Source organism: Enhydra lutris, unplaced genomic scaffold, assembly GCF_002288905.1.
Source record: "Enhydra lutris kenyoni isolate GAN:26980312 unplaced genomic scaffold, ASM228890v2 scaffoldscaffold8, whole genome shotgun sequence".
Lineage (NCBI taxonomy): Eukaryota > Metazoa > Chordata > Mammalia > Carnivora > Mustelidae > Enhydra > Enhydra lutris.
The window spans coordinates 22,998,610-23,018,077 of record NW_019154092.1 but is presented as its reverse complement, the minus strand read 5'-3'; the positions used below and the strand labels follow the sequence as shown (position 1 = coordinate 23,018,077).

The window sequence follows — 19,468 nt, the reverse complement described above, 5'->3', positions numbered from 1 at the left end:
TTTTGCTTTTAACTTTTGTTTTCTGGGAGACTCTACCTCTCCTTCTCTTCTAAACGAAAGCCTTGCTAGATGGAGTATTCTTGGCTCTAGATTTTTTCCTTTCAGCCGTGGGAATTTATCATGCCACTTTCTTCTGCCCTGTAGAGTTTCTGCTGAAAAAGCCACTGATCGCCACATGGGGTTTCTCTTGTCTGTCACTGCTTTCCTTTCTCTTGCTGCTTTTAAAATTCTCTCATTATCACTACTTTCAGCCACCTTATTTACTTTGTGTCTTTGTGCAGACCACTTTGGGTTGGTTTTGTTGGGGGCTCTCTGTGCCTCCTGGATCTGGATTTCTCTTTCCTTCCCTAGATTCAGAAAGTTCTTAGCTATTCTTTCTTCAGACAAAACTGCCCCCCTTTTCTCTCTTTTCCCCTTCTGGGATCCCTATCATGCGACTTCTACGCTTGATAGTGTTGCTGAGTTCCCTAGGTCTGTTCTCATTCTGTGTATTTTTTTCCCCTCACATCTGCTCAGCTTGATTACTTTCCAAGACCCTGTCCTCCAGGTGGCTGATCCATTCTTCTACTTCCTCTTGTTTGCTATTTATTCCAGGTGGTCTATTTTTATTTCCATTCGGTGAGTCCAATAGCTCTATTGGTTCTTTTTAAAGGCTGCTCTCTCTTGGTGGGGGCTCTCATGGAGGTTCTGCACTTCTTTCTCAATTCCAGGGAGGATCTTTACGAACGTTACTTTAAATTCAATATCAGACATGTTTCTTATCTCCATTTCGCTTAGGTCTCTTGCTGTGATTTGTGTCTGTTCTTTCATCTGGGACATACTCCTCTGTATCCTCATTCTGTCTATTGCTGTGTCTGTTTCTCTGTGTTAGGAAAGTCAGCGACATCTCCCTCACTTGGAAGTAGTGGCTTAATGATGAAGAGGTACCACAATGCAATGCCCCCTGTTCCCCAGAACCTGACACTTCAGGGGTGTCTCCTAGGTGTGCTGCCCCAGGGGTGTCCTACCGTTGTGGTGGACCTATGTTTGCCTTCGTCCCGCCTGTGATGGCTCTCTGCCTGTTGTGGGCAGAGTCTGGTCCCTGTGGTGTTAGTGGGCCAGTCAGGGGCCACATTGGGCTTGAGTTGACTCAGACCAGGCATTTATCATAGATGAAGTAGCCCAGAACTGCAGGTACTTTCCCTGTGTTGTCCCCGAGAAGCTTTTGGTGGTGGGTGGGGCCAGCAGGCAGACTGGCATGTGGCTGTCCTCCCCTCTCCCCTGGCAGGACTCTCTCTGGAGTGGGTGGCCCTCCTCTGGGCTGCTCACAAACTGTCAGGCTTGTGGCAGTGCTTTGATAGAACTTGCCAAGAGCGATCAGAAAGGGTGGGTCTGCTTCACTGTGGCCTCTTGTCTGTCAGGCCTCAGAAAGTCAGTTCTCTTACCTATCTGGTTGCTTTCCGGGTTATCTATGCCGATGGAGGTGCTCTCTAGGCAACCACGCGGCAAGAGCTGAGTCGGGGATCCTCCTACTCTGCCATCTTCCCAGCAGCCTTTCCATCCTGAAGTATCCATCACTGATTGATAGCTATTCGAAAGGATGCCGCACACCTATTATTCTCAAGGTGCCCTTTGAGTATTGACTCAGAGGACAAACCCAAAATCATCACAAAAGTAAAAGGGGATGAGTCGGGACAAACAGTGCCTGCGTTTTGGAAAATATTGTGAATTTATACTCCTGTTTTTAAATGCTTTATTCAAGCAAAAATTAGTTCTTTTGATCTTTAATTGTCAAAAACCAAACAAAACAAACACTGAGTGCTGGAAGCAAGGGGATGTTAACTTCACGTATAATAAATACATAGCTTATAGCTAATGAAATCACTGAAAGAATTCTATTCTATTTTCTTTCTTTCTTTCTTTCTTTTTTTCTATTTTACTTTCTGGCTTCTATACTGTCTTATTTAAAATAGTTGAAAAAGGGAAGTTGAATTGGGGATTTTAGAGTGAGAGAAAAAGAAATTCTGTGTTTGAAGGTTTTAAGGAGTGGTCTAGGGTAGGAAACTAATAATGGGACATTCTCATTAGCTTTGCTCCTAATCCTTCCTAGACCAACTTTGAGGGCAGGAGAGCTCGCTAAGCTCTTTTTTTCCCCTCAAATTCTTATGGCACAATAATATGTAATGTGCACCCACACTAGAAGGTGATTAGGGGAAATCAAGGGTGAAATCAAAGTCCAGTCTGATCACTTGACCCCTGGTAACTTTTCTGTTGACAGTAGGATTCAATGGAAATTTGGAAGTTAATATTTACATTATGAGTTATTTGTGCATTGCCTTTATCTAAAGTGTTGTTCTTAGATAAGGGATTCTTACAAACCGGTAGAATACCTAAAATTTTTTGGGAGACAGCCAGAGTTTTAGTTTGCTAAGTAAAGGAATAAGAAAAAGACAAGAAAAAGCCCTTCCACCTACCAATACTGTTATTTTTTCATAAGTGTGTGTACATGTCTGTACTTTAAAATGTATTTCAAATTATGGATGACACTTTTATTTTTTTTAGTTTTATGAATGACACTTTTAAATAGAATTAAGTTTTTGTTTTATGAAAAAATTAGATTTTATAGTTTGGTACTTTATTTTGTTTGTTTGTTTTAGCCTTCAGCACAGATGGATGGGGACTAATCTTGATCCCAACGTTTTAGAGTATAATCTAGACATTTGGGTTCTCATTTGACCTCAGACTATTTAGTATTTTTGGTTAATAATGCTGTTCTTAAGAATAACCGAGCTTTAAGATGTTGCTGAATGAATGCAATCAGTGCAATAGTAACATGCATTATTTTGTGAACATAAATCATTGAAGTGTCCGAGATTTACAAATATATTATACAAACAGGCTCAATTGTGATAAATATTTCAGTCATTGGCCAATGCTAATGCATGTGTTCCAGACATTTGAGAGGAACCTATGGTATAGTGAATGAAAAATTAATGTTTGGGAAATGGAGTTGAAAACTGTAGAATGCAAATATTCTTATTTCCTGCAAAAATATGGTTTCCTTTCTTTTTCTCAGCCAATTGACTTTGAAACAAATAGGATGTTTGTCCTCACTGTCGCTGCTGAAAATCAAGTGCCATTAGCCAAGGGTATCCAGCACCCACCTCAGTCAACTGCAACAGTGTCTGTCACAGTCATCGATGTGAATGAAAACCCTTATTTTGCCCCAAACCCCAAAATCATTCGCCAAGAAGAGGGCCTTCATGCTGGTACCATGTTAACAACGTTCACCGCTCAGGACCCAGATCGGTATATGCAGCAAAATATTAGGTATCAAATGCCACCCGTGGCGTTTTTTTTTTAAATTTACTTCATGTTCTGTGTTGTGCACAAAATTAATCTACCATTTGAATGAGAAATTTGAACTGGAACTAAAACGACTCATTACAGAATTATTTTTAATTCCTTGATGAATCTTCCTGTCAGGAAATAGATCAGTGAGTATATATCAGATAGGAAGTAGAAGAATGGATCTACTCACGTATTATTTGAAAAAAAAAAGAATGTTCCCTAGCTCTTTTTTCTCTGCCCCCTTTTATCTCTTCATATTTCATAATAACTTAGCCAGTGCTATTATACCAAACGTTGCAAGAAGTTTTCACTGCAAGTAAATGGGGGACTCTCAGAAGCTGTAACATTTCTCTCTTCTCCACACACCAGGAAAAAAAGAAACTCGAGCCAAAAACAAGATATAAGAGCTAATTATTTTTGCCTTACCTGTACAGTAGTTATAGGGCTGATAAAACATATCTGTAAGACTTCCAACCTCAGCAAAATCTAATTTATCTTTCCTGATGAGGGAGTAGATAGATCATTGGCAGAGCCTACCCCACATTACTCCTATCCATTGCTGGTGATGATAATTTTTTAAATTAGTTCATAGATAATTTAACCTCTTTCAGAACTGCTGCTAACAAATAATTGCATATCTTCTGCATTTCTCTATACATTGATATCAAGATAGATAAATAGCTAACTAGTAGGTGTATTGAACTCCTACAACTTTTACCTTTCAAAACACAGGAAATTTTTTCCAGTCTATATATTGGTTATCTGAGCTTGAAAAGGTTCCTCTCCATGCAGAATAAAAAGGAGTTCATGCTGATAGACCTACTGATACATATCCTTCTACTTTATATGATCTCCGACAGTGGCACTCTCTTTGAAGAGTGTAGTTCTGTGTAGTTATTTTTTTAAGTATATTAAAAAAAAATAAACTTACTAATGCTTTCATTTTGTAGATACACAAAATTATCTGATCCTGCCAATTGGCTAAAAATCGATCCTGTGAACGGGCAAATAACAACAATCGCTGTTTTGGACAGAGAATCACCAAACGTGAAAAACAATATCTATAATGCTACTTTCCTTGCTTCTGACAATGGTACGTAATTAAATATGGTCACTGTATTACCGCATATGTCGTTAAAGAGAGTAGAGCCTCATCATGAATGCATCATCGGGAAATGAGGTTTTCTCCCAAGCTCAATTGTCTGGAAAACTGACCTTTATGAAGCTGTGCCCCCTGTGTCTATTTTCCATTTCCGCTGGGTGTTCTCACATGTTCCCTAACTTCTATAATGAATGTTCACCATGTCCACGGGCCCTCGGTGGTAGCCTGTGTTGTGACAACAAACCTCTGTAGCTCTTCTGCCCTGTGGCACACTGACTGCTCCTTCCTGCAAGTTGAGTCTAGTCTCGTGCCTCAGTGGCCCAGACACTGGTTCCTGAGGTGATTTTTTTTTTTAAGATTTTTATTTATTTATTTGACAGAGAGAGATCACAAGTAGGCAGAGAGGCAGGCAGAGAGAGAGGCGGGGCCGGGGGGAGGGGGAAGCAGGCTCTCTGCAGAGCAGAGAGCCCGATGCAGGGCTCGATCCCAGGATTCTGGGATCATGACCTGAACAGAAAGCAGAGGCTTTAACCTACTGAGCCACTCAGGCACCCCTGAGGTGATCTTTTTATATCTGTTATGGTCAGTCTGTTTGCTGACATCAGTTGATCAGTCTCTAGCATTTTTTTCTCTTTGTAATTCTCTGCTTCTATTCCGCCATGGATAGGAAACTCATAATTTCATGCATAAAGTGAGTAAGTACTCAAGTTTTGTGTGTTAGTTTCAGAACATAGAGTCTAGTCCTTTTTTTTTTTTTTCCCCTTTCTGGGTCTCTGCCAAATTCTAAATGATTGAGATTAACAGATAGACTTCTTTCTTTTCTTTCCTTCCTTCTTTTCTTCCTTCCTCCATCCATCCTTCCTTCTTTCATCTATCTCTCTTTCTCTCTCTCTTTGTTTTAGTTATATAACACAAAAATGACTTCCGTAAACCTGGTGATGGATTTATTTTGCTTTGTCAGCCCTTAGTATGACATGTGTTTAAGAGTACAACCTCTGAAGGTCTGCCTGACCATCTGGACCCAGACTCCAGATCTACTACTTCCTAACTCTGGGATTGGCAGTGAGATTTTAAATATATCCTTTCCTTTTTCTCTGAACTGGGGATAATGGGAGCAGTGCTTAACTCATAGTGTATTGGGGAAGATAAGGTGTTTTGTACACATAGTTTTTAAAACAGTGCCTGACATAAAGACTCAAATAATTGTTTCTGTTAATAGTTTTAAAACTGAGTCACAACCACATTTGAAAATCATTCAGTTCTAGATTATCAACGTTAGCATCTAATAAAACTAGCAGGCTTCAGTTTGGTGGTTAAGATGAGCAGTTTGAAAAACATGGCCTGTAGACACTTTTGATAAAAACAGTTTCAATGGACCTTTCTGAATCCTATATAGTAAGATTCAGTGAGGTGATTATTTATCATAAATCTACATGGTGAGAGGGTCAAAGCTATATTTCTTATCCTTTCTAATGTCAGACCTACTGTTCAAATATTTGGAGTTGAAATGTAGTAGGAACAGCTTCTGCCTTTGCACATCAGAGCACAGCATGAGTGTCTGTTTTATGTTCTCACTGCATGTAAGTGGTTGCTTTCTTCTACGATGGAACTTAAAGCAATATATCTTGCACCATTATGTCGAGATTTTAAGAGCTGTAAAATTATATGTATGAATGTTGGTTGTGCATTACAACCAGATTTGTCATTCACCAACGTGGATATTTTTCTAATTGAAAGGGCATTTGATAGGAGAGAGAAGTGGGTTGTTGCATCTGTATTAGCCTTCATGTTTGACAGAGGCACTTGACTTTTAATCGAGGCTGGATGTGAAGCCCTGGTTCTGCTTCTTAATGATGGGGCAAGCTCTTATACTCTCTGTGCCTTCGTTTCATTATTTGTAAGTTATTTTAGCGGCTTGCCTATTCTGTAAAGTTGTAATGAGAGTCAAATAATATTATATGTGATCATGATTGTGAAAGTTCATCAAACTGTGGACTATCACTGAGCTCTTGGTGCTATATTCATTATTAGAATATTGTACACAGCCACCTCACTGCCCCCCGCGACTTTTATTCTCCCTGCTCCCAGAACTGTCTATGTTCTTCAGACAGGTCCAAAGAGATTTCTCCTTGTCCCAGCAGTGGATGTGTGCACAGTTCTAATCACATGTTCTTGGGCAAGTCACTGAAACTTCTGGGTCTCAGATTTATGATTTTAACATTTTTTTCTATTTCTATTCTATTCTATTCATATAATGTAAATTATGTAATTAAATGAAATAAAATAATTAAGTCATTATTTATATATAATACTATAATACTAAAAATACATATAATACAGCAGAGGCCAAATTACCAGACTAAAGAATCACAAAAACTAGTAGAGATAGTTTTTAGCGTGGAATGAGAACGGGTTTGGGGTCAGGCAGACCCATCTGGAGTAGTAACCCCACCACTTCCAAGAGTGTGTGACCATGAGCAGCTCACAGAGCTATAGGTTTTCCGTCTGTTTAAATCTGCTTCGTAGGATTACAATGAAATAATGTATATAGAGCAACCTAATTCTTGGTCAAGCAGGTAGTTGGTTGAACCATAAATCCTATTTCTCTTCTCCGTGGCATTCCTTCCCAAGATGAGGTCTATGGGTCTGTGTTACCCATCTGTAGACTGGTTGAATATTTCATAGCTATGTTTGAGCCTTAAAAGCATTCTCACACTTTTTCATGCATGTCCTGGTTCTCCATCCAAAAAGTACACAAGGTCTTGAGCCCCATGTTCTGCTTCTCTTATATTCCCCACAGTGGCTAGACGAACGTGGTATGCACACAGCCCCGCGTAATGGTCAGTGAGGGAAAAGCAGGTGCAGAATCGCACTTCTCAGGCACATGCATTGTCCCAGTGCTCAGTTGGGCACACCAAAAGGGGCAGCTCAGGGTCATCCTAGAAAGGAAGCAGGAAGTGGCCTTGTTGGAGAAACAGTCTGCTAGGTGCTGTGGCGACTACATTTTTCCAAGGTTATGTAGTGATGAGGGGAAGCGGGCTAGAAGCTTTGAGAATTCCACCGTAATGGAGACTCATGGGAAAGACCTGTTCAGCATTGTTCTGTGATTTTTCTTCTTTGAAGGAATACCCCCTATGAGCGGAACGGGAACACTGCAGATCTATTTACTTGATATTAATGACAATGCCCCTCAAGTGCTACCTCAAGAGGCAGAGACTTGCGAAACTCCAGACCCCAATTCAATTAACATCACAGCACTTGACTATGACATCGATCCAAATGCTGGACCATTTGCTTTTGATCTTCCTTTGTCTCCAGCGACTATTAAGAGAAATTGGACCATCACTCGGCTGAATGGTAAGAACAGGTTAATTATTTGACGATAGGTGCAGCTGAGAGGTTTTGAAGCCTGATATGAAAAGTTAATTTTAGGTGCTTTATAATATTCTCATTAAATATATTTTAAAAACTACTTAAAGTTAAGTAAGATGTTAAAAACTTTCACAGCTAAAAAAAAGGTCTTCACAATGTAGCATAGTTGTATTGCTTGATATATACTCTTTTTTTTATTTTTTAAATTTTTTTTTAAGATTTTATTTATTTATTTGACAGACAGAGATTACAAGTAGGCAGAGAGGCAAGCAGAGAGAGAGGAGGAAGCAGGCTCCCTGCTGAGCAGAGAGCCCGATGTGGGGCTCGATCCAATGCTAAACTACGATGACATTTACATTTTAACGCTTAATCTTACTATCAGATATGCGTCTTACACACACACACACACACACACACACACACAATGCTAAACTACGATGACATTTACATTTTAACGCTTAATCTTACTATCAGATATGCGTCTTACACACACACACACACACACACACACACACACACGGTCCCTAACTTCTGTAAACCAATTCATCTGCATCAGTAATTTTATCTTTAGTGTGTGCCCGTGTTGACTTTTCTTCTTTCAACCTAATGGATTTCAGTCTACCTGAATACTGCAGTAGAGACTCGAGTCCATAAATATTCCTACTCCACAAAGATAGTATGTCATACAAACACCTTGCCAAACAAATTTGCCCTAGAAAAAAATCCTTTACAAATACTCATCTTTAACAAAGGCAATGAGTGAGGAACAGTTGTGATCCAGGCACTGCTCTTAACATCAACATCATGGCCTTTGGGAAGGGGCCATCGTGCTGGGGATCCATGCCCCATTCATGCTGAAGCCGCCACTGTTTCCCTGTCCCCAACAGCCTTTTGGAATCCTGTGCTTCCTTCTATGTTCAGATCAAAAGTCTGCTGCCATTTGCATTGTGTTCAGTGAAATTCTCTTCCTCCCCTCAAACATAATTGTTGAGAGCTTTGGCTTAGCCCACCTTGTTTTATATTGTTTCACTTGACTATTAGTTATTAAAGGCATTTCCTCCTAAATTTTAACTCCTAGAGATCAGGGACCTTGCCATTTCTATCTCTGTAGTCACCGTAGATGGTAAGACTGGGAATCATTTGGCTAATTTTTATTCAGTGCAGGCAATTCAACAAGAGCTGGAAATTTCCGTTGGTCCTAAACTAGCGTGTGTTCTTCGCAGACTGCCCCCCAGAATTTCAGGCAGCTGTGCCGTCACTTTCCATGTGACCAGGTCACTCACACTCTGTAGGCTTTTGTTTCCCTATGTGTAAAGGTGGGAAACCATGGTACGAACAGGAAAAGGTGGGGGAGGACATGAAAGTATTTGGATCATTCGACATGCTATCCAAATGAGATATTAGATCACAAACATTCTGAACCCTGGACTCCTGACTTAGAACAGTAATGAGAGAGCTGACGAGGAGCTCTGTTCAGAGTTTAGTGCTAAGCTCTTCTTTTCCATGTAGATGGATAGATGGATTCACACATACATACACAACAAGTGAAGGTGGTAATAATTACACTGTGCTGTCGGATCTGTGGAAGTGGATGCAATATCCACCTTTGCTTTTGTTTCCTTTCATTGAGAGCCATGCTATGCACATTCTCATTGAAGCAGGATTATAACTGGTGGTTGAGATGCTGAGGCCAGAGGCTTCTGTTAATTGTTCCCAGTCCCCAGTTTTGAGAAGACTTAATATGCATATGAATGAACCCTGGCTCAACACTAGAAGGTTGTTGTCCTTGACCTTGTCCTTTACTACTGAAGAGCTAGTTGGAATTTCTTCCATTCCTTCTACAAATCTTCAGGCTAGTTGGAATTCCTTCACTCCTCCTGCACGTTTTCAAATTCCAGCGTTGTTTGTGGGGCTATGTGGTGCAGCTGGATACAGGCTTGGGGTGATCTGTAGCATCTCACCTGTGGTTTCATGTTCTGGTGGCTAGCCCCCTTAATAGATTACAAACATCAAAACACTTTTGTTTGCTGACCTCTATTTGCTTAGCTCTTGCTAAAATGCATGATATGTTACACCCCTCCCTATGCATTCAATGATTCATATCACTTATCTCTAGTCAAACAAGCTAATGAATGAAAAAGGGTCTCACATGCCTTTTAGTCATTAATTGGTCTGATTGAAAAAAGTCAACTCTAATCATTTGTTGGAAGCAGTGACATGGAAAAGGGGGAAAAAAGGGAAGAGAGTTGGAAAAAATAAGGTGACTTTAATAATAAAGCCTATGAAAAGACCAAAATAAACCTGATGATCTTTTACCTGGACGGTTAGTTTTCCAAGTTGTCTTACTTCTCTCCTGTTTTATTTATTTATTTTTTTCTCTCTCTCCTACATTGTGTGATATTTCAAACATACAAACAAGGACTTGAGGCTTGTTGGAGGAATCACAAGACGGGGGTCTTGTGAGTGAGGAGAAGAGGAAAGGAAGATGAGAGGTTGCAGGGCTGAGGGCTTTTGTTAAGGATTTTATTCTCTGTATGATAGGAAGCCTTTGGTTATGATCTAACATATTTTTAAAAGGCCACTGTAGGGGGGCGCCTGGGTGGCTCAGTGGGTTAAGGCCTCTGCCTTCGGCTCAGGTCATGATCCCAGGGTCCTGGGATCGAGCCCCACATCGGGCTCTGCTCGGTGGGGAAACTGCTTCCTCCTCTCTCTCTCTCTGCCTGCCTCGCTGCCTACCTGTGATCTCTATCTGTCAAATAAATGGATAAAATCTTAAAAAAAAAAAAGGGGCATGTAGGTATTATGAAGAGTGGAAATGATAGACCAGCTAGAGGCTCTAGTCATGAGTCATTGATAATGGCTAATGGTAAGACAATAGCCAAGGAGCTATTGTGGGGATATAGTTTGAAAGCAAAGCTGATAGGATCTTCAGATTGATCCACTGGGAGTAAGGAGTCAAACTCAACGGCTAGACTTGCAGTCTGAGCATTTATTTGGGTGTGGGGTGACACTGTTCACCATGCTTCATTTTGGGGGGCAGAAGGGAACTGAGGGTTGGCTTTGGCACCTGCTTAGTTTGAGTTGCCTTTTACATATCCAACTGGAGATGTCAAGTTGAATATAGGAGTTTAGATCTCAGGAGAACAAAGTTTATGGATACATCTTCAATATTCATCTTTGTCCAGGTGGTTTTTAAAAACTTGGGGCGAGTTGAAATCACCTAGGGTGAGAATGTAGAGAAGTGAAGGTCCTAGCCTGATCCTTGAAGCATCCTCCAGAGAAGAAGGAAAGGGAAATGGGATCTGGGAAATCAGAACGGCCCATGAAGATAATTTCATTTGGTGCATTAGGTTCTCATGTTCTCGTCACACTCAAGTGCCTTTACCTCACAGAAGCTGCATTTTGGTTATCCCTGCTTGCCTCCTGTCCAGGTGACAATTCACGTTAAGCTCACTTCTGATCTAGTGTGACATTCATCTTGTTTTTGAGCCTGCCTGGATTTTATCTCATTTTGTTTAAACTCTTTATACTTTATGATGGCTATGTATTTGGAACAAAGATAGTGCACCAAAAACATGGACCCAGTGCCACACTGTTGCTCTCGGAATCTCCCTCACACCTTGCATTTCTCTTGGTTCTTGGTCTTTATACCTGTCTTTTAAAGAAAAATGAGGATTTTCTTTTAATGAAAAATTCACATTTCATACGTCTTTCATTATTACTGTTAGGTGTGTGTGTGTGTGTTTCTGTCATTGTCCCATTTTTTTACATCTATTGTTTTACTTCACTTTCATGCCTCTGAAAGATTTAAAATATCTAAAATATTTTAATGTTTTAAAAAATAGGGTTTTAATATATTATCCTAAAGCATTAGTATTGCTGAGGCTTTTTAGGCAAAAGATATAATTCAGACTAGTCTGCCTATTGCATCTGCTTCTCAGGACAGGATAAGGATATTGTTTTAGCCTAACTCGATTTATTATAGCTAATACATACAGATTGGCAAATGGTAAAGTTGGAAGCCAATAATAAGAGCACAGGATATTTGCCTTGACATCATCATGGTTAATGTAATGAAAATAATACATGCTCATGTATTTTCATGGGGTAAATTAAATGTGCAAGATCTTTTATCTCTATAAAATTCTAAAGCATCTTGACCCTTCATAAGTATACCTAAGGGTTGGACTGTGAGTGCTATGGATTCATTTGGGGGAGGGACTGGTACGAGGTGATTGCTCCTGGACAGAACACTCATGCACCTATGATGTTTCTAGATAAGTTACACAGTGTGGAGTACACGTGAGATGGCCATAAAGTTACAATACATGACAATTAATCCCATTCAGTTTGATATAATTAATGAGAATGGTGAAATAGAAAGGTAATCATTTCTCCAAGAGGAAATGTCAACCCATTAATGAGGATGAGGCTTATTAATGTCATTTGAAGCAGCAGATTTTTGCCCACCTCTTCAGACTGCTGAGCTGGTGGGTTCACTGAGGTAGATGATCATTTCAAGCTGCAACAGAGGGAAGGAGCATTTTGGAGAGTATTTTTTTATTTTTTTTTTGTTGTTGTTGGTTCGTTTGTTTTAAGCGACAGCATTTTGAAGGGATCACAGTTCGGGACACATTAATAAACATTTAATAAGCATAAAATGTATTTCTAAATATAAGTAAATATAAATATATAAATATATGTAAATAAATACAAGTTTAAAATGGGTATTACTCAACTAAAGTGTGTATATATTTGTGTAAAATCTTAATCTTTAAAGAGTCCTTTATTACCGTTACATTAACGCATTAAAAACATACCCTTTTTTTAAGTTATATGTCATAGATTCCTTGCCCTTGTTTTCCTTGTGACTCTTTGTGACAGACCAGAGTGAGCTGAACTGCATCTAAGAAATGCTATCTGTATAGGTTGTTGGAGGAATACTTTCATGTTCCTGGAACAGCTTTCTAGGGTTTATAAAGGAATTCTTTAAAAAGTTAGACAGTAGGTTACTGAGACAATAGTAATAGGATAGACTATGTTTTTGTTTTGTTTTGTTTTGTTTTGTTTTGTTTTTTAAGAGTTTATTTGAGAGAGAGTATGCACAGGTCAGGGGAGGAGCAGAGGGAGAGGGACAAGCAGACTCAGTGCTGAGTGTGGAGCCTGATGTGGGCCTTGATCCCACAACCCTGGGATTGTGACCTGAGCTGAAACCAAGAGCTGGATACCCAACTGCCTGAGCTGCTTGGGTTCCGCTGGGAGACCATATTTTTTTCCAGATTATATGGTGAGGTTTCTCAAGCAGAAACACACTAATTGAATTTTTATTAGAATTTGTTAATTGTTTTTCTACTTAAATTTTATTGCCAACTTAGGTGTTTTATGTAATTATTTCTGATAACTGTTGGATTTATGAAAAAAGTAGTAAATGATGAAATTTTTATGGGATCCTGCCTTTTTAAAATACCTAATACATATCATGTTGCTAGTTCAGAAAGTATAAGTAGCCTTTAGAAATAATATGTGTAACATCGTGTGGGTTTTGGTATGCTTTTGTTATATTTGTGTAGTTTGTATTCTGTAGAAAGTCCAGCTTTACTATTTATACAGTTCTTTATAGTGGCTGGAGAGCTGATATATCTTTCACGTAGATTGGCAGTAATAACTGGGAATTTAGCTTTTAAACTTTGAATTATGTATCTTTATGTTATACTTTCAAGAGCTATTTTAGTGATGCCTGGGTGGCTCAGTCAGTTAAGTGTCTTCCTTTAGCTCAGGTCATGATCCCAGGGATCAGGGTCCTGGGATCAAACCATGAGTCAGACTCTCCCTGCTCAGGGGGAGTGTCTGCTTCTCCTTTCCCTCTGCTGCCTCCTTCCCTCTGCTTGTGCTCTCTCTCTCTCTCTCAAATAAATTAATAAAATCTCTTTTTTTTTAAAAAGAGTTATTTTAAATACATTGTTATTTCTTCATATGTGATCTTTTTCTCCTAATAGCCAGTAAAGGAATAAGTATTCCTTAAATTGTTTTACATGCTTAAGATAAAATCTTACCCTATTTGTTTTATAACTTTACTATCAGCAAATGGTTTTGGATTTAATAGTGCAATAGTTCAATGGATTTTAATTTCAGTTAATGTGATATCATGTAATACCATTAGGGTTAATTTTGTTAATGAACATTATGTTCTGTGTACCTCGTTCTTTTATTCAAGTTTCACAAAACATATAACATCCTTTTGTTCCTTGCCTCAGCAAGCCGGGCATTCTGGGGAAACATTGGCTCTTTCTGGTTTCTGGGGCACAAATAAAGGCCGCTTTTTCAAAATTGATTTAGATATGCGACTAGTTTAGTTCTGCTTTTTCCTTTAGCAAGAACTTCTGTTTTCAGTAAAATTTATGATGAAATTCTGTTTTCTTTAAAAATTAATAGAAACCATCACAAAAATTAGGAATTGGAATTCCTTCTTTGTTGACATAAGTAGCCTGATAACTAAATTTAGAAGAACTAAATTGCATGAAATTTCAGAGACTGATAATCACATAGTTGGGAAAAGGAGCTTCAACACAACCTGTGCTCTGTCAGAGTAATTTAATTAGAGGTAGTGATATTTCAATGTAATTTGTTAATGGGCACATTCTGCAAAAAAAAGGAGAATCATTCTGCCTGAGCACTGATAATTTTATATATGTTAGGTGGAGTCTGTAAAAAAAAATGTTTTCATTGAATTTCATGCATAGAGATGCCTAGAGGAAGAATATCAATGAAGTGAAGAACACCTTTAAATTTTTTGAGTTATTAGAATGCATGCAAATGAAAATGCAATGATCTTACTGCTCTTCCAATAGTGGAATATATAAAATTACATGCATATCATTATTGGACTGCTGAAAACCCAAATTTCGTATTTTTAATGTCATAACCATTCTTCTATATAATTCCTGCTGCTTATTTTGATTTTTTCAATTTCATATCAAAGCTCTGTTCCTTTCTTTTATTTGTGGCAACTTGTATACAGATGTTAGTGAATATTACATGCCTTTACTTAGAAAGGAAATGAAATAACAGTTTCTCTGAGAGGTTTCATAACAGTTTAGAGAACATGATAATAAAACCTTTCTCTTTTGGTAGGGAACTACCAAGAGGTTCAGGAATAAGAGATATTTTTGTGTTAATCTACATTAAGTTTGATTCCAATTTATTTTGTTTCATAGACACTTCATCTTAGTTCTACTGCATTTAGAGGGTTTCAGGTCACTGCAAGTGAGGCTTTGTCAGACATGGTAGGCTTTCTCTTTCATGGGAAGTCCATTTTGGAACAGGTGACCTACCCACCCTCCCTTCTCTCCAGAGAAGCTCCCTACAGAGTGGCTCACTCATCCTGGGGATTTCGGTCTTGTATTATACACATTTAACACCTTTAATCATTGCCACTGCTGGGAAAGAGGGTATCAACTTTTAAATGCTTCTGCTGAGAAGTGATGTATGTCACTTCAGTCCCCAGATTTTATTGGTCAAAGCATACCACATGGTCATACCTAAGGTCAAGGGAGATGAAGAGTGTCCTCTCTTTGATTGTCCATGAAGAGGAGAAAAACTGAAAATATTGGTGATCAATTAGTAATGCCTATGGCAGACTTACTATTTTAGAAGTATGGCAAAATAAATCAGTGTTTCCCAACCAGAATGCCAAGAATAGAGTAACATTGTGCCACACATATGCATGGTTGAACTTTTTTTATAATGTTAAAAAAGATGTGAAGGCACTTTTATAATAAAACAGTTCAGTAAGTTAATTCACAACACTTAACATTATATTTGAAAGCTCCTTTATGGCTTTCTCTAAAAACTTGCTGACAATTTTTATTACTTTTATTATTTTCTGTTTGGCTGAGTAAGACTTATGTAGACCTAAGTCTACACATAGCATCTTCCCAGATCTTTTCATTGACCAAGAGCTCGCCGGCGGAGCTGGAACAAAATGTCCCCTTGCCCACAGAATCTGGTTATCTGGTCATTACTTTTGTATCCGTGTGCTTATCCTAAGTGAAGCTTTTATGCGAGTTTCCATTTAATTATCTTTTCCATTTCACTTGCTTGTATTTTTACTCATAGTTTTCCCTGTTTGATTCTAAAATAGAAGGTATCTATAAATTAACTTTTTATGTTTTTTTCAGGGGTCAATTTTGTTAATTTTCTCAATGGCTTCTTTTTCTCTCCCTCTTTTTCTTTTTTTGTATTTCTTCTTTTGCTGTTTTTCTTTCTTCCTGTTAGATTTAAGGTTACAATTAGTCAAAGTCTTATTTTTGATGGAAATCAAGAATTTTTATGTGACTTTTAGAATTAATGTGTATATATTATGTTAAATTTATATAGGTTTTTAGAATCAAATCCGTTAGAATAATTTGTTTTTTTTTCTGGACATAAAATTTACTATTTTATTAAAGAGGACTGTAGTTTCCAGAAATTGATTGTTTCAAAAATATTTTTTGATTATCCAGATATATGAGTATATTTTTGGATACTTTCTATACTTTTTAAATGACGTGAATGTAAATACTCCACATTCTAATTTAGATTACAGGATGTTTAGTTTTTAAAGTTTTTCATGTCTTTATTTTTTTTTAAGATTTTATTTGAGAGAGAGAGCAAGAGTAGTGTAGGGAGGGACTGAGGGAGAGGAAGACGACTCCCAACTGAACAGGGAACCCAACGAGGGTATTGATCTCAGGACCCTGGGATCGTGACCTGAGCCTGAGGCAGACGCTTAACTGCCTGAGCCATCCGGGCATACTTCCTGTCTTTATTTTAAAGTATTTTAAAAATGCAGAAGACCATATCTATATATGTGTACACACACACATAATGTATATTATATACTTTTTTTGTATATCATTTTGTTTTATATAATTTCATAAGATTACTTAGTACATTATTTATATTTGTTACATGTATATTATATATTATTTTACAAATAGGTTTCTAAAGTTATACATGCCAGAGTTTGTTTTTAGATGTCATTTTTACATATCTTTACTTTTCCAACCCAACCAATAATTTGGGATGAAAGCTTGAAGGACTTCAGAGTCGAAAGAACCCATTCAAATGTTTAAGGTATTAATTAGATGATATAATAATAATTCCCTCAGATTGGAATTCATGTGTTCTTATCCTTATTCTCACACTGGGTCTAAACATCTTAATGTGAAATGATCACGTGAAGCCACGTGCAGGACAAAATTTGTGGGCACTGTATCCCCAACCACCCAATTTGAGCAGCAGAAATTTTGCATTTTCTTATACAGGAAGGAGAACATTTCCTCATGAGATTGAGTACATCCCTATATGATCAAGCTCTTAAAGTCATTTATAGCATTTCCTATTTGATGCTTTAAGCCACATGCAGAATCCCTGTTTTACCAGCCCATGTACCCATCATCAACACTCGGAGAAGTAGAAAATGAGCCACTTTTGAAAACTACACTCAGGAGGAGTGGTGATGGCACATCACACATAGTAGTGACAGCATTAATCGAAAAGATTATTAAATCAAAAAGGTTATATTTCCACGTCGATGACTTTAAGGAACTAAAAAACATATCAGTTAATAGCAGTGGCTAGACTCCCTGAAAAGCATTATTCTATTCTGGATAAAAAAAAAGGCAAAACAAACTTCTGTTAATTATATATTCAAGGAGACAAATGAATATTTTACAATAGGATGGTGAGCAAATATGACATGAGGCTGATGCAGAGGTCCTAATGACATAAAGATTATAAAAGCTATAAATGGCATGAAGATGTAAAAACCAAGAGTTTAATCTGAGAACCTCATGATTCTGTTGGTTTTATTCATGTAAAAGCTCTTGTACATAGAAGATTGCTCATAAATCTTAAATCCACATAAACTGATATTATGAAAATAAATGGCTCCAGCTTTGTGCAAAGATAAGGGAATACCATATTTGCTGATATATAGCAAAGTGCACGAGCTGTCCAAAGGACACTTTTTTTTTCAGGAGTTTATTAGCTAATAGAAAAATGACCGTGTGTTCAAATGTTGTTCATTGTAGATTTGTTGAAGGAGAGTTATTCACTTGAGAAAATAGCTTACTTACCTGACATTTTGGAGCACCTGAATGAACTTAATTGAAAACTGCAAAAGCCGTGCAAAAAATATTACACACAGTCACAGAGTTTATGGATTTGAAGCAAAAATTCAACGCTGGAAAGAGGATTAAAATGATTCATTTGTGATATTTAGGTGGTGTTATATTTTTAAACCATAGAGAAAAACTATTAAGACTGTTAGAGCAATACCTGTGTATTCTTGAAGTCAAGTTATATTATTACTTTTAAATACTCAATATGACAAAATTTGAAAAGCTTTTGCATTTCCACAAGGAATGTCGGTGTTATATTTGTCAGTGCAAGAAAAGGAAAGACCGTGAAATTTAATAAATCCTCATGGTTCATGCCAAGAAAGAACTTTCTGCCAGTTGGAGAAAAAGTGATGAATTCTTTGCTATCATTTGCTACAGCCAACTTTTGGGAGTAAAGCTTTCATTGATGGTAATTATCAAGAATTTGATAACCAAATCATAAGACTTGTTATAAAAAAGTTATCTCACGAAAAGAAGTTCAGATTTTGAGCATTAAAGATTTTAAAGGATTTTGGAAATTTATGTATATTTAATAGTCCATATGTGTAACTAAATTTCTGTATTTCATTTTTCTTCTTATAATTACATGCCATAAAGAACATGTAATGACTTTTTCCACTAAGGTCCAAATGGATATTCCCCTGCTACCTCTAGAAGATCCCACTATATAGGTACAGACAGGGTTGGTACACCCTGAAATGGCTTCTAAAGGGGTTTCAGGAAGAGTCGTTCCCCGGATTGAAACTCAGGAAGGGCCTGGGGTGGCAAAAGAATATCTAAGCAGGTTTTTCATATCTGTAAGTAAACTTGCCACGTGGTAACCATTCTCCATTGGAATCTGTAAGTAAAAGCACAGAGAAATCCCTACTGTTGAGACAGCTCCTCCCTACTTTCCCCACTTGCATTTAGATGTCAGGTTCATTAATTAATATTGCTCTTTATCTGTGGAAGGACAACGTCTCTTGGCACTGTGAAACTATTTCTGTTGTCCCAACATGCTTCAAAAGTAACAATTAATGTGGGGGAAAAAAAACAATAATAAGGTGAAGACATATTTAGGCACAAAAATATTTTGCAGTGTTCTCTTACAATTGTATTCTACTTGAGCAAAAATTATAAGTCATAGGTGAGTATTTTGCTCATTTTCATTCGTATGGTTTATGCAGTGCTATTAAGTGATAATGCATTTAATATATAAGATCTGTGGTTTCCTGTTAATATTTTATAAAGATATTATGGCTTTATGGTTAAAATTAATTTGAGGTATAGCTTTAAGAGTCAAAAAGTACTTTAAAATAATTATTTCCCTGATGTTTAATTTTGTATTAACCATGTTAACAAAGTTTTATGTAGGCTAGAACACAGTAACTACATGTTAAATAGGAAAACTATGCAATAGCTCTAAGAATAAATTTCTTGTTTAATATTGTAATGTTTTCAGCCTCGGATATTTAATTGTGTATAGAGTTGTTTTAAAATTGAATAATCCCATGGATCAAGC

General features: G+C 37.5%; 1 protein-coding gene across 1 annotated transcript in view; it reads left to right on the top strand.

Moving 5' to 3' along the window:
- Positions 1–19,468, top strand: part of LOC111142447 (cadherin 2) — a 259,753-nt gene that overhangs the window by 171,454 nt on the left and 68,831 nt on the right. Inside the window, exons 10-12 of the mRNA XM_022495596.1 lie at positions 3,056–3,309; positions 4,281–4,423; positions 7,556–7,789. Of these exons, the coding sequence (XP_022351304.1) occupies positions 3,056–3,309; positions 4,281–4,423; positions 7,556–7,789 (631 nt within the window). The remainder of the gene's footprint in view (positions 1–3,055; positions 3,310–4,280; positions 4,424–7,555; positions 7,790–19,468) is intronic.